The sequence below is a fragment of the Eublepharis macularius genome, chromosome 4 (assembly GCF_028583425.1).
Source record: "Eublepharis macularius isolate TG4126 chromosome 4, MPM_Emac_v1.0, whole genome shotgun sequence".
Lineage (NCBI taxonomy): Eukaryota > Metazoa > Chordata > Lepidosauria > Squamata > Eublepharidae > Eublepharis > Eublepharis macularius.
Window position 1 is genome coordinate 171,550,348 of NC_072793.1, and position 16,104 is coordinate 171,566,451.

Genomic DNA, 16,104 nt, shown 5'->3' on the forward strand with positions numbered 1-16,104 from the left:
ATACAACGGGCTCTAGAAAGCTGTTGTGCTTTTCAAAAATTTTTATGAAACATGTCATTCAGTGATCAATGTTGAAAGATTTCTTTATATACAATGTTTTTGTATATAAAGCACTTCCAGTTTCAGCTCTCAAAATCTCCAGGAATTTCACTACCTGGAGCTGGCAACCCCACACGGGGAGTCCTAGTCAGGCTGTTAAATGACTCTGCACCCCCCCCCCCCCCCGTTCCAGTCACCCACAGGTTATCCCAGCCTCTCCCGCCTGATGGATGGTTCTCTGGATCCCCTGGGTTTCTCCATGCCCTCGGCCCTTCCCTTCCCTTTTAAGGAAATTCTGCAGGGTACAAAAGGTAGGCCGGAGCTGGGAAGGGCCCCAGCTGCACCCAAATTAGTGTGAGGAAGGGCTTGCAGCCTGCCTATTCATAGAATCATAGAGTTGGAAGGGGCCATACAGACCATCTAGTCCAACCCCCTGCCCAGTGCAGGATCAGCCTAAAGCATCTCTGACCGATGGGGACTGAGGACACATGACAGAAAGGAAACCTTCCCAATCCCAGCTGGCTGCCGGCTTGACAGGGGGGCAGGTTTATCCCTCCCCGGGCACCGATCCCGGTGGCGAGGGGAAGGCGAGCAGCCGCCTCGTTTGCAACTGGCAGCCGGTTTGTAGGCGGGCGGGTTTGCTCCCCCCACTGCACTGTCTTGACTGGGGGGCGCACCCCTGCGCCGATCCCGGTGGCGAGGGGAAGGCGAGCGACCACCCTTCTTGCAGTCTGCCATCGGTTTGCAGGCAGGTGGGTTTGTCCCCCCCCCCCCCCGCGCCAGCTTGACAGAGGGGCGGGTTTGTCCCTCCCCTCTCGCGATCCAGGCGGCGAGGGGAAGGCGAGTGGCTGCCTCGCTTGCGGCTGGCTGGCTGCAGGAGGCCGGGTTTGCTCTCCCCCCCCCCACCCGCGCCGGCTTGATGGGAGGATGGGTTCCCACCCCCGTGCCGATCCCGGTGGCGAGGGGAAGGCCAGCGACCGCTCCTCTTGCAGCCGGCCACTGGTTTGCAGGCGGCCGGGTTTGCCTCCCCCCCGGCCGGCTTGACATGGGGGGCGGGTTCCCCTCCCATCCCAGCGGCGAGCGGAAGGCGAGTGACCACCTCGCTTGCAGCTGGCTGTTCGCAGGCAGGCAGGTTTGCTCCCCACCCCAGCGCCGGCTTGACAGGGGGGCGGGTTCCCCCACACACACACCGATTCTGGTGACGAGGGGAAGGTGAGCAGCCGCCCCCTCATGCAGCTGGCCGCCGGTTTGCAGGCGGGCGGGTTTACTCCCCCCCCGCCGGCTTGACAGGGTCCCCCCCCCATCCCGGAGGCGAGGGGAAGGCGAGTGACCGCCTCACTTGTAGCTGGCTGTTGCTCCCCGCCCCGGCACCGGCTTGACAGGGAGGCGGTTCCTCCCTCCCCTCTCCCCAATCTGGAAGGGGAGCGGCTGCCCCTCTTGCAGCCTGGCCATCTGGATTTGGCCAAGCCCCTTCAGAGGCGGGCTGTTTGTTTCCCCAGCCTATCAAAGTGAGGAAAGGAGGCGGAAGTCCTTCCTTCAGGCACCCAAAAGGCACACGCTCCAGCTATCTTTGTGAGTGGTGGGATAGACGCTAAGACATCAGGGCCAGGATCTCTCCCAGTATTTTGCTTTTGTGTGGCCTCTGTCAATTCCATCACTATAACAGGGTCTGTTATGATATTTACTTTCCTCTGGGGTAGATTTTTCTTTTACTCTTTCCCTTCACACCCTCTGGGTAGTTTGCTGCCACCAGGAATATTATATTCCAATATTTCATTTAAGTTTTCCCGTTGGTAACGTTCCTAAGCGTCAGGCTCCTTCGTGGTTCTGTGTGGCCCTGAGGATAGGAATAGGATATAGCAATGACAGCTACACTGGGATATAACAAAACAAAAATAAACTTTTATTTAGTTAAGAAGCATATCAGTTTCATAAAAGTAGTTCTCGGTTCTTAAAGTTACTTCATTTACTCTCATTCGCACAGATCTCTTCCAAGGCTTCAAACACAGTTAGCCTCTTTCTCTAACTCAATATTTCTCTCACGGAAATGCTTAAAACTCCTCAGGCAGCACACAGCCAGCCTCTCTGACTCTTATTCACAGAAATATTGAACCTGCTCAGGCAGCACACAGCTGGCCTCTCTTTCCCTGACTGAGTGTCCTTTCACAAACATGCTCAGTTCAGGTTCCACACAGGTTATATTTATCTCATAAAACACTTCAACATATTCAGGCAGCACGCAGCTAGCCTGCCTTCTTCTGACTGAAGCTTTTCTCTCTTCACTCCCAGTCTAAACTGCCTTCACTCCGCCCACACTCTCAGTCCTCAACCAATCATATCACTCACTCTTCCCTCTCTCGCCCCCACTCTTCACCTAGCTCAAACCAGGCATTTAAAGACACATGCACCCATTGACTTCAAATCATTACAGGGTCATTAAGACATCTCTTACTTTTCTGGGATAGCTTGGGGAGATCTTGCTTTTGTAAATACGGTTTTTGATCTTCCCTTGATATTTTCATATTCCCATATAATTGTTTGTGGAAGGATTCCACCATTTTCTTTAGTTCTTCATTTTGAGTCTTCTCTCTTTGCATCATCATATAGGGCATGAACCAGTCTCTTTTCTCTTTCCTTTCTAAGTTTATAAGCTAGCCACCACCCTGATTTATTTGCATCTTCAAAATAATTTTTGTTTAGCAAATTTAACATTTTTAGTGATTTCTTCCAATGATAATAAATTAATTTGGTTTTGAAAAATTTTAATATTACATTTTAGACTTGCGTTTCAAGGGTCCATTTTCAAGCCTTTCTCATTTTCTCCAAAGCATCCATTCTCTCTTGATAGCATTGTCTCGTCTCTTATCTCTGTTTAGCCACAAATCTTATCACCAGTCCTCTAAAATAAGTTTTACTCGCATCCCAAACAATTCTCGTTATGTGTTTCAGAGTTTATATTTTGTTGAAAAATAAGGTTTCATTTCTTACTTTACATCTTGCAAAAATTGTCTATTATTCAACAACTGAACATTCAACCTCCATGTGAATTTCTTTGATATATCGGTTATTTTCAACAGCAAAGGGTTATGGTCTGTATATGTCCTAGGAAGAATATCAACATCTTCAGGCAGTCTCCACTGTGTCTGAAACTTTTTCCACACTCTAGGCATTTGTGCAGTTTCTCCCCATCGTGAATTCTTTGATGGGAAGAAAGGTTTTCTTTCTTACTGAAGCATTTCCCACATTCCAGGCATTTGTACGATTTCTGCCCAGTGTGATTCTTTTGATGGGAAGAAAGGTGTCCTCTCAGACTGGAGTTTTTTCCACACTCCAGGCATTTGTACAGGTTCTCCCCTGTACAAATTATTTGATGGGAATTAAGGGACCCTTTCACAGTAAAGCATTTTCCACACTCCAAGCATTTTTATGGTTTCTCCCTTGTATGAATTCTTTGATGGCAAGTAAGGGACCCTTTCACAGTAAAGCATTTTCCACACTCCAGGCATTTGTATGGTTTCTCCCCTGTGTGAATTCTTTGATGGGTAGTAAGGGACCATTTAACAGTAAAGCATTTTCCACACTCCAGGCATTTGTATGGGTTCTCTCCTGTATGAATTCTTTGGTGGGAAGTAAGGGACCCTTTCACAGTAAAGCATTTTCCACACTCCAGGCATCTGTACGGTTTCTCCCCTGTGTGAATTCTTTTATGAGAATTAAAGGACCATTTCTCAGGAAAGCATTTTCCACACTCCAGGCATTTGTACAGGTTCTCCCCTGTATGAATTCTTTGATGGATAGTAAGGTGTCGCCTCTGACTGAATCCTTTCCCACATTCCAGGCATTTGTACGGTTTCTCCCCAGTGTGATTACTTTGATGGGAAAAAAGGTGTCCTTTCACACTGAAGCTTTTTCCACACTCCAGGCATTTGTACGGTTTCTCCCCTGTATGAATTATTTGATGGGCTTTCAGGGACCCTTTCACAGTAAAGCATTTTCCACACTCCAGGCATTTGTACGGTTTCTCCCCTGTATGAATTCTTTGATGGGAAGTAAAGGTTCCTTTCTGACTGAATCCTTTTCCACATTCCAGGCATTTGTACGGTTTCTCCCCAGTGTGATTTCTTTGATGGTAAAAAAGGTGTCTTCTCACACCAAAGCTTTTTCCACACTCCAGGCATTTGTATGGTTTCTCCCCTGTATGAATTCTTTGATGGGAAGTAAGGGACCCTTTCACAGTAAAACATTTTCCACACTCCAGGCATTTGTATGGTTTCTCCCCTGTATGAATTCTTTGATGGGAAGTAAGGGACCCTTTCACAGTAAAGCATTTTCCACACTCCAGGCATTTGTACATTTTCTCCCCTGTGTGAATTCTTTGATGAGAATTAAGATTGTTTGTCTGATCAATGGCTTTTTCACACTCCAGTGATTCCCTTACTCTTGTCCTGGTATACTTGTTCCAATGAACATCAATGTTTGGTTTTTCAGGAAAATATTCCTCATTTACAGTGCTCTCGTTCCAATAGCCACCTCTGTACAGTTTTTGAATTAGTGGCATTTCATGAGAGATATCACCTTGTAAAAGACTGGAACTAGTCCTTGGTGAGTATTTTTCCTCTTCCTTCCTCACTGCATTGCAATCTTCTGTGTTCTCTTTCTGCTGCAGATACATATCTTCTTTTCTTTTATTTGCTGACTTGCACTCACCTCCTGCAGAAAGAAAAACATGACATGATCACAAAACAGAAAAATACAGCCAAAACCTTAGGGATAGCATTAAATTAACAGCTGCAGAGGATGCAGGAATTCAAAGGCTTGGTGTCCGGAACAACTTTGATAACTCTTGCTTAGGAATCTGTGACATCTTAATTATTACTGTCCAATGTATCACGGGTGCCTCATAATGGGAGTATAGCATTTTACTGGGACTTTGTCTGCCACACATGTCCTTTTTTGACCCGAAGTGCATGTACCATCCACTGTACTTGTTTTCAGGCAACGATACAGGGCCCAGAACGCCTGCTTATTTGGTCTTCCCAGGTCAGTGAGGAATGCTGGAACTGTGGCGCTGCTAAAGAGGCAGTGGGGAGTTCCTGCCTGTGATGTTGGACCCACCGAGTGTAGCAGAGAGGCCCAGTATTCTGGATATTTGGCATCTGATATTCTCTGTGCCCCTGTGGACAGAGCCAGGCCTTCTGAGTTTGGGGCACGTTATCACTGTTTTAGCACAGTGGAAAATAATTCTATTTTATGGATCTACCCTACACTATAGGGGATCAAGTTGGCCATACTTACGAACAGGTGTTTTAATATACAGTTTAAAGATCGATAAAAACTGAAGAGGACAGGTGGGGGAATTTGTTAGGATACTGCTTGACCAGTGTTATAAATCGTATGTTGCTGTAGTATCACAAAAACTATTTTAAAGCCTTTTTAAAATAAAACCAAAGTATTTGTGTCAAAAGATACATCTACTCAATAGACTCTCCTCTTTCCATTGGACTCATCTACACAGAGTATCTCTACATGAGACAAATTAAACAAGGACGCTCAAGTGAAGGGAGATGCAATGTTACCCAGGAAGCCAAATTTAGAAAGACAGATTGGAAGGCTCTGTCATTTTCCCCTACTACTACTCCAGGGTTGGCTATTCACTGGAAGAGAAGAATCCTGGCTGTGGTATAAAATTAATTGGGAAAGCCACGATTTCCTCTGCAAGATGTTGAATTTTATACTGGTATGTTCTACTTTGGGGAAATCTTTGTGCGCCAGGGATCATTTATACCAGGGATCAGAACCACTTACATTAGGGTTCCCCATGGCTGTGCCTAAGGGAGAAACGGTGTCCACCGGCACTTTTCCTGGCACTTGCCCAGAGTTCATCAATACTGGGAAGGTCCATTCTACAGCAGGGTTTTGCCAAAGTAAACAAAAAGTGATTAAGCAAATCCAGCTCTTTTATGAAACTGACATCACAAAGCATTAATTCTGAAACATTTATTTGGGAACATGTTCTTGTCTCAATGATGGAAGAGAAACGGTGTGTTTAAGGATGCCTTTTCCTTGCACATCAGCGTCTCTCACACTTTTTGAACTTGTTCTCCTTTTGCCCTTTCAAAATTCATTCTATCTTCTGGACACCCCTGCCCCCAACTCTTTCCTAAAAGGTTCAGAGATCCTTGTTCACTGTCTGTAGGCAGCAAATGAAGTTCTATGGACAAAGTATTAATTCTAATATGGGCATAATTTTTTTTATAACAGGATCCATCTTCCCACTGCAACCACCACCCACCACCCCAAGGCTCTTTCTGAATCACCTACTTTTCCAATTACACTGGAATGGCAGTTCGGTCTTAAGAGAGGATACAGTCACCCCTGCCCCACTCAAAGGAACACCGGGGGGGCTTTTCCAGCGGACTTCAGCCCACCCAGGGCTTGGGTAGAGGAAATCCACCTGCTGCAGGATCCTATACCTCCCTGAAAGTCCATATACCTTCGCCAAGAACACCACGCTTCTCTATTGGAAGGTCTACCCTAGTTTAATATCCGCATGCATAGGTGAAACAGTGGCTGGGTTTAAGGGCCAAACGAGATAAGACTGCAGCTCTTTTAAATATCCAAGGCTTTGGACATTTAAAAGGCCTCCTCTTCCATATATATCCTAGAGGGGGAAAACTTCACCTTGTACCACTAAACAAGCCAGCAGCAGCACCATTTTCTCTGGAAACACCGTTACCATACAATTTTTTTTAGAAGTTATTTGTGCGGCAGGCACTCCACAAGGACTTGAGCTAAATGACTAGCTAGAGGCTATTCTTCTTAGCCATGACCACCTTTACCCTCTCCACCATGGGCTGGAGAGAAAATCCATTTCCTCCTCTGCACGAGCCAGATCGCATACTCTGATCCTGGGTGCGCCCGTTGTTGCCCGGGATAGGAGAATCCCCCTTCCCCTATGCAAGCCAGCTGGCTAGCTCTTGCCCCATTAGCAGCCACTGCCAGGATGAGAGACTCCCAGTCCCATGCAAACAGGTAGGATTGTTCTTATCTTCTGCACTGATACCAGGAGTGGGAGAAAAGCCCTTCCCTCTTCTACACAAGTTGGGTAAAATGTGTTTACACGAGCTCTGTCTGGAGCTGCTTTGGGTCACGTCTCTGTGGCAAAGCACATGCTTTCCAAGCACAATGTTCAAGGTTCAGTTGCCATCATCTCCAGGTAAAGGGATCGCATGGGAAACAATCTTGTCAGACACCCACTGCCGCTCAGCGTGGACAGTTCTTGGGAAGAAATGCCCCCGACCCTGGAGACGAGATTTATCTTCTGCTCGTTGGGACTGCACTGTAATGTCATAGGAGGGAGTGTAACTGTGATGAACTGAAAGATCTCTCTATTTTTAAGTGTTGTTTCCGCCAATAACCAAGGATAGCATCTGCTCCTTGCTATACATAGAAACGATCCTACTCAGTGCCCAAGAATACCGCTATAGGCCTCCGAAGGGCAAAACGTTGGCCACCAATAGCCTCCCACCCAATGCTACAGGAAGAAAGACTCCGCATAGACGGACCCCTGCCCTCAGTTGTGGCAATGCCACATTAGATTTCTACAGAGAATGCTTGTCCAGCTGAGCGCAAACTGACACCATCAAGAACTGTCATCTTCCGCAACACAACCTCACTCACACTGAAAGAATTGCTGTAAACAGCCTCAGAAACATTCCAGACATCCTGAATGAAGAAGCTAACAAAGGAGGAGGAGTTGTCACCGCGGACAAATAACTAACCTCAGACCCCACTTGGCAACACCAAAGAAGACTAAACAGGTTTTTTAATGAATTACCCATCTACAAACAGGAGCAAGTCTATAAAGACACTCCACAAGAGCCTCGACAAGGCACTTCCTAGCTTCTGCCCCAAATACACAAGCCTGGCAGTCTAGGCTATCCAGCTGTCTCGGGCAGAGAGACCAGCACTCTCGGCATAGCTGGGTTCACGGACCCCATTCGCAAACCAGGTGCCATCAATGTTTCCAGGTAACACTCCTTTGGCCACCACAGATGTTGTCCCTCTAGCCACCCACTAAGATAGGCCACACCAGGCCTCAGGATCTACAGCCTTCGTAATTCACCAATGTTTCTTGGAGGGGAAGCAACTGTGAGGATAAAGAACTCTACAGAAACCTACCACCCCTTGGAAGGAAGAGCAGGCAACACACGGTCCCATGGCAAGCAAATCAGAGACCCATGATAGATCTAAGCAGTTACCTATAAATCCCTCCAGTTCGTCAGAGAACAGGAGAAACAGCTCTTCCTCTTCCTCCAGCCAGGATATGAGGTCAGGTTTGGCAATCTGAGGCCCTGTTTAGCAGGAAAAAACCCACAAAATAATGACTCTTCAGTGTGCACATAAATTCAGAAATTCCAAGCCAGCTTGACGTCCCTCCAGAAATGGGCAAGTAAGAGGGGTGATGCAGAGTGCAGCATGGGGTGAGGAATCCTCCCCTTGGCACTGGCAGGTTGGTGCCTATTCCCTGCCCATCTGAGACTGAAATGCCAGCTGAAAGCTAAGCAAGTGCCTGAAAACCAGGTGGAGCTCCTTTCACAGCCCTAAAAGACAAAGCCCAGAAAGGAGGAAAGCCCCTGATTAGAACATCCCCCTCTTCTCCAGGCCAAGCATCCTTTGGCACCTCTTCTCATGGAATCCAGGCACAGGACAGCCAAGCAGGGGCTCCCTCTCTGCAAGGAGAACCCAGAAGCCCGTCCACGCCTGAGAAAGGCTCATGGGGAGTGGCAGAGATCAGACACCAGGCCCAGGGAAGACTGCCTGGCCATGCCCTTCCTCATTAAGTTCTTCCTCACAGACACATCTCACAGCAAGTAGGAGACAGCCACTGAGTAATGGATCCTCACCCAGAGAGGCCACTTTCCCAAAATTCTCCAGCATGACTTCCTTGTAGAGAGCTCTCTGGGCTGGGCGCAGCAGGGCCCACTCCCCCTTGGAGAAATACACAGCCACTTCTTCAAAGGACAACCCACCCTGGAAGGAGAAAGAAGGAAGGATTACTTTATATCACTGGAAAGGACAGTATATTAATATTGAAAGGCTAGCAAAAAAAGGAGGGGAGAAGAGCCCCAAGGAGACATTTGTCTCCCCCTCTCCCAGATCTCCTGGGGTGCATCTTGAGGCCAAAGAGTGTCCTCACGGGCAGACAGTGAAAAGCCTTCTGTGGAGGAGGCCAGAGATGTCCGTATCAGAGAAAAGCTGATAGTTTTCCATGGGAAGTTCATGGCCCAGTAATAGTCTCTGTTTGGGTTTCTCTGTACAGGCCGTCTTAAGACCCCCGTGGGCTGCACCAGAACCAAGAGAGTAAAAAGCCCGCTTTGCTGAGTCTTACAAGTGAGAAGGAATCATTCCTGCCATCCACTGAGCACCTCCCCTGTGGGACCTCTCCCCTCCCCCCCCCTTACCTTAGCTGGCTGCATGGCGGCTCTTTTCCCTTCACCACATGGAGGAGATGGCAGAGAAGGCCTCAAGGGTGTCTTTTATTGCTGCTTTGAAGTGAGAAAAAGAAAGACTGTGGGAAACCATTTCTGGTACTCATATATATCTATGCCAGCTCCTTTTGTCTCTGGATTGTCTTCTGGGCACAATTCAAGTCCCTGCATCTGATGCAGGAAGGCTGAGGAGCATTTTTCCCAATATCTCTCCCCTCAAACTAGACAGTATTTATGAGGGGAGTCCCACCTTCCTTATTCACGTGTCCCCTTCTCCTCCTTTAAATGCTCCCCCCTCCCCAGCCTCTCCCAATCCATTTTGGGGCAATGAGTTCCTGACACTGCCTGAAGCCACACCACTTCCCTTTGAGAGAAGCCAGCCCTCCGGCCTGCCCCACACAACCAGGAGAACGTGCTGGGAAGGAAATGGCAGAGCCCTGAAGGGATGATGGGATGGAGTGCCTAAGTGAAAGCAGAAGGTGGGCAAGTTCCAGCTGCAAATATTTCATCGCTTGACTGGAAGTCCCCCCTCATAGAAAGTTAACAGTGAAACGATACAGTTTCTTCCCTCTTTCTATGTTTGTTGTACTGTTTTTCTGAGGCAGGAAGTTTCTAATGCGGGGAAGCGTTCCTGACCGTGCTCCTCCAACTGCAGTCTGAAGAGAAGCCTCCCCTTGAGCCCACCTTTAGTATCAGTTCTCAGTTCTTATATTATGGTAGGCAAACCTCTGGACCCTTACGCATCAAGCATACTGAGGTTCTTGGATGAGAAGGCTTTATTCCAGGTTTAGGCATAGTCCATAGAAAAGATCCTTGTTTGACCAAAAGGTTGGTAGGAATGAGAAAAAGGCCAAAGAACTTCAGGGAGAACCCCCCCCCCCCACTCATTGGCCTATCTTTGGAGGGAACCAGCTAGGCAGAATTATCGGGGAAAGTTACATGAAGACATTACATCAAAGCAGTCTGACACACACGCAGCTGCCTCCCGAGGACACTAGGCAGACTGAGCCAGCCTAAAAAGAGGTAAGTTTTCCCAAGTCTGAAAGGAAATCAAGTTAAAAACAAACGTAATACAACATCAAGGCACAGCAGAATAATATGGCAGTCACTGTACAGCTATGGTATAGCAACTCAATGGCATAAATGGGGGCCCAATCATGACATTTAGGAAAAGAAGCTTAAACAATACAGCAAATCAAGTGAGCCCCTTTCCCAGTCCACCCTCTGTCTCCGCCCCCTCCTGCAGGTGTGAACCAGGCCTGAGACTGTTTTAGACAACTGCTGGATAGGAACGGTGCCTATTGTTTCTTGTCCACCATGGCTGACCATGAAGAAATCTTACGACTGCGGTCTATAATTTCTGGGAGCCCGGACATTCCCACCCCCAAGGCAGCCATCCAGGCTTTCCCATGATCTCCAGCTTCCCCAAAATGAGGCTTGGGAAAGGTCAGAGAAACAACAAGGACGAAAAAAGGGGGTGTGAGGGAAGGTCCCCACAAACTCAACCCAAACAAGCAGGGGAACAAAATTGAGGGGTTAAGTAGCAACCTAATATATATATATATTAGAAAGTATTTATTATAAATGTGCACAAATGTAGATTAAAAACAAGTTTAAAACATAACGTCTGAATGGCAGGCTACATGTATATGCTAAAACTTGCTAAAACATCTCAAGGTACAGATGATGGTACAGTGCAATGACCATCAACACAAATAGACCAAGGTACAGTATAAAAACTGACCAGATGCGTTTCGGCCCTAAGGCCTTCCTCAGTGGTCAATTGTGAACAATTTATAATCAAACACACCCAAACATATAGAAACCAATCATGACATGCTCCCAGTGTTTTATCTAGAGCTGCAACAAAAGAAGAAGGGGGGAGGAGAACTTTTAAAAATATAATATAGTCTATTATTAAGTGCTAGAATTATTTTAGGTAAAATACTAAATCACAATTTACCTCTAGTATTGTATGATAAAATACAAATACTGAAGTAGACCCAGGTCTGCATTCACACAACGCTCTTCATTTATTGTTGTACTCTATAGGAAAAAATGTACCAAATTAGATAATTATTCCATAACAACCTTGAGATGTTTTAGCAAGTTTTAGCATATACATACAGCCTGCCATTCAGGCCTTATGTTTTAAACTTGTTTTTAATCTACATTTGTGCACATTCATAACAAAGGTCAGAGAAACCCCAGGAAGCAGAGGAATGCTGCAGGGAAGCAAGAAAAAGCCCTTCTTTGAACCTGGGGCAAAGAGTCCACCTGAAAAGGGTGTAATGCACCTGCGACAATTTCCAAAGAAGAGGGAACGGCCTTGTTATGGGGAGGATTTCCTCTGAGGCTCCTCCTGTTCTGGTTCAACGGTCCTTTTTTGTCCGGGATTCCGCAGGGACAAGCGCCACCGCCGTGCCTCCTCCCCCCCCCCCCCACCTCTTGCAGCCCCCTCAGTCCTTCATTCCCCTCCCAGCCCCAAATCCCCTCCGCCCCATTCCTTCACCTCCGAGCCCTCAGTCCTCCCCCCACCCCCGCATCCCCTCCACCCTTCCCCCAACATCTCCAGGGCTGGGCACGAAGAGGCGGAGCGGACCTCTGTGGTGCCGGAGGGGGAGAGCGGGGATTTGGGGAGGGGGCTCCTTCTCTGCCCTGCATCTCCCCCCCCCGTTTCTCCCTGCTTTTGATCGGGCACTGCAGCCCCCACCCCATATTTCCCCCCTTCTCACCCTCCGAAACTCTCTGGACTCAGGGGGTCCCTCCAAGCCCTTCCATCAGAAGTCCGGGAGCCTCCGAGGTTCCTCGGGCAAAGGGGGACGGGGACAGGAAAGGGCCTCCCTCGTGTCCCCACGTCCCTCCTCCATTTGCCACTCTAGGCTTGTGCGTTTATCACTTTAACCCTTGGAGAGCCCGCACAAGCTGGGCTGCATAAAATGCTGGAGATGGGGAAACTATCTAGTCCTAAGGAAGAGATTCCTTCTATACAGTACCCAGATGGTTTGTCTGAAGAATTAATCTTTTATTTTTTCTGTGGGTGTTTTTTGTTTAGATATGTGTGTGTGTACTGTAAACAGGACAGTTGCTTATTTTTCTGTTTTCATGTGCAGGGCCTGTAACATGTTGTAGTCTCTTTTTCAAAATTAAGTTATTTCTTTGAATACCACATTTGAAGACAATGTTCTCTTTTGTTTTCCCGAAATATTCTTGGACTAGCAACAAAGCCCTTTGTGGGGAAAAATACAACGGGCTTTAAAAATGGGGAGGGATGGTTGGCGGTCATTGCCGCCTGCTCTGATCCTGATCCATGTCAAGGGGAGGGGAACGGCATTGCCACCTGCTCCTCTTCTGATTTCCACCAGGTGAAGGAGGGGACAGGCATTGCCACCTGCTTCGTGCCTGATCCTGGCCAGGTGAAGGCGAGGGGCTGGCATTGCCGCTTGCTACGCACCTGATCCTGGCCGGGTGAAGGTAGGGGTATTACTGTCTGCTCCACAACTTTCCCCAGCCGGATAAAGGAGAGGGACAGGCCTGATTCCTGCCAGGTGAAGGGGGTGGGCATTGCCTCTTTCTCCGTGCCTGATTGCGGCTGGGTGAAGGGGGTGGGTATTGCCACCCGTTATGCAATCGCCGCCAGGTGAAGGCAGGGGGTGGGAGGGAAGGACAGGTAACTTTGCCTGCACTTCCTGCCTCCAAAGGTGCCCAGTGGGGGTCCCTCCCTCGAGCCTGCATGGGCCTCAGGGCTGCGAATGGATGCGCCGAATGGATCTCTATGGTGCAGGAGGGAAGTGGGGATTTGGCGGCTCCCTCTCTCCCCTGCATCTTCCCCCCTTCCTCCCTGCTTCTGATCTGGCATTGCAGCCCCCGCCCCATATTTCCCCCCTTCTTACCCTCCAAAACCCCTTTTTGCTCACTGGATTCCTCTAAGCCTCTTTGGCAAGGGCAGGGAAACGGGGGGGGGGGGAGGACAGGAAATGGCTTTCTGCCCCCTCCATGTACCTCTCTAGGACTGCACATTTCTCAGGGCCACATGTTGGGGAGAGGAAATCTATCCAGTCCTAAGGAAGAGATTCTTTCATTCAGTACACAGATGGTTCGGTTAAAGAATTAAATCTTTTTATTTCATTGTTTGTGGGGGGGTTTCTTTCTATATGTGTGTGCTGTAAACTTGACAGTTGCTTCCTTTTCTGTTTTCATGTACGCTACTTGTAACATTTTGTAGTCTATTTTTGTAAAAATTAAGTTATTTCTTTGAATGCCACATGTGATGTCAATGTTCTGTCTTCTTTTCTAAAATATTCTTGGATTGTGGCAGAATGAACCTAAATTTTCAAAGGGTCTTACTCTAGGCATTGCAACGTGAATTTGGCTCAGGTTATCTCTGGAAGCTTCCCCTTCCTGAATTTACACTGTAAACTATGGTTGACTGTGGCAGACAGAAGCAAGGAAAGTGCCAATAGCACAGACAGGGAGGGTGGAAAATAGCCCCTCCTTTACAAAACAAAGGGCACTTAAGAAAGTCACTGAGGCATGAGAGCCAGGCTAACTGGACCAAGGCAAAGAGGGTGCTCCTGTATGGCTGGTGGTGGATCAGTCCAGAGCAGCCTTGGCCACCTCCAGGGGCAGCTTCATTACTTCAAGCCACTGTGCCTTTTGGCGCATGGCAGCAGAATGGGTCTCTGCTTTGGGCCACCGTAGAGATAGGGAGGTATCCCCACAGAAGTGCTGGAATGACTCCTTTGGGCTGGCTCAAAGGCTCGTGTGCGCCCTCATGGCCCACGGCATTCCCTACAATTAGGCAGCATTGGAGGGTCTGTTCTGAGGCGGATGGCAACAGCATAAAAAGTCCTGTCCTGTAGCTATGTGGCCTCAAGGCCTGTTGGGAACTCCCTCAGACAACAGGTTTTCTGACAAGGACCAGGTAAACAGCTGGCTCCACTCCCGAGAACATCTGAACCGGTTCACTAAGAAGGGTTCCTCCTAGCACAGTAGGGTTTCGATAGAGACCAAATGACTGACAGGCATTCCTTCTCAACAGTGGCTAGGCTTTGTTCCCATGGGAGGAGTTTGTGACTCAAGTAGACAATAGGATGTAAGTTTCCTGTGTCATCGGCTTAGAAAAGGACAGACCCAAGGCCCCGTTTGGAAGCATCGGTGCTTACCTCCAAAGCTTTCTCAAAGGAGAGTGCAGCCAAAGTAGGCTGAATTGTGAAAGAAGCTTTTAAGTAGTCAAAGGCCTTCCACCAATCCCCAGCCCAGGCCCGAGTTTCAGGCAGTCTCTTTTTACAAACATCAGTGAGAAGTGCTGCAATTGTACCATAGCCCTTTACAAACCAGCAATATCCACTCAGTCACCAAAACTATTTTATCTGCCATTTACTGGTGGGTAGAGACCATTGGGTAACAGCCTCTATTTCGGGAAGGCCAGTCTTAACGCAGCCTCTCCCAAACAAACCACCTGAGACAAACTGTAGATGGTAACGTCACCCAAGTAGGCGATAGCCCTCTAGCTTCTCTAAAAGTTCCCCTTCCCAAGACGTTGGAACAGTGTCATGGGTTGTGATGGCATTCAGATGGCACTAGCCCATGCAGAAACGAACTGTGCCATCGAGCTTTGGTACGAATACTTCAGGAGAAGACCGTGTGCATTGGAAAGGGACTACCACCGCAAAAGACTGCGGCAGCTGCCCTCCCTGCTCCAAGTCCTCTGTGTGCTTCTCACAGGTGAAGAAGTGATTTAGAAGTGATGCCCTGTGTGAATGGAATGGTTGGCCAGTCCAGTTTTCCCAGAGACGCAAGAAAAGAGGGCATCACAATTTTGGAGCAGAAGTCTCGGCTGTTGGACCTGCATAGCTGAGAGAGCTGCAGCTAGCCTCTCTTCTGTTCCTCCTTCCTGAAAACTCTCCTCAAACGGGTTCAAGGTCAGGCTTGTTGAATCCCTTCACAGGGTTGTATGGACAAAACTGTGTGGCAGGATCCTTTTCAGTTTTTAGGGAGTTTACATGGCACAATTTGGGCCTGAGTCCCACAGATGAGTAGTCAGTGAGGAACTGACCTCACTAAGGCACTCTAACAATGTGAAGAGCCTCTTCTAGGCTGCCTGTAGTTTTGAGAGGTTTTCAGGTCATTCCTTGGCCTCCCTCTTTATAATCTCAGGTGTGTGCCCCTTGACTATACCAATGCTTTTCTTTCTCTAGACAAATTCTCTCAGGCAAGGGTGAGAATTTCCCTCAGAGAGTTTTGTATGTTTTCTACATAGTCCATTTCAGAGCTATGTGCAGACTGTTGGGCCTGTGTTCCTTCCCGCTGGTCTCTCACCACACCCATAGGCACATGCGCCTCATCTCAAACACAAAGAAAAGCCTGTGGATTCCCAAGACACCTCTCGATAAGGGAGATGTTGCATAGAATTGTCCCATTTATTAGGGTCCAGATCAACACACATTTTGAGTATTAAATCTTCAAACCTTTTATAGTTGGCTGAAAAGCTGTAGTTAAGTGTGCTTTCTTTTTTTATAAATATTTATTTATTTGATTTTTAGCCCTCCCTCCCCACAAACAGGCACTTGTT

At 47.9% G+C, this 16,104-nt stretch overlaps 1 protein-coding gene across 1 annotated transcript; it reads right to left on the reverse strand.

The window, feature by feature from the left end:
• Positions 1-1,919: 1,919 nt before the first annotated feature.
• LOC129328734 (zinc finger protein 501-like) lies at positions 1,920-12,350 on the reverse strand. Its single transcript, XM_054978000.1, has 5 exons — positions 12,266-12,350; positions 9,504-9,587; positions 8,946-9,072; positions 8,301-8,393; positions 1,920-4,749 (listed from the first exon to the last, which is right to left on the reverse strand). Exons 2-5 carry the CDS (start codon positions 9,516-9,518, stop codon positions 3,464-3,466), a joined length of 1,521 nt encoding a protein of 506 aa, XP_054833975.1. The 5' UTR covers positions 9,519-9,587; positions 12,266-12,350; the 3' UTR covers positions 1,920-3,463.
• Between the last annotated feature and the right edge of the window lie 3,754 nt (positions 12,351-16,104).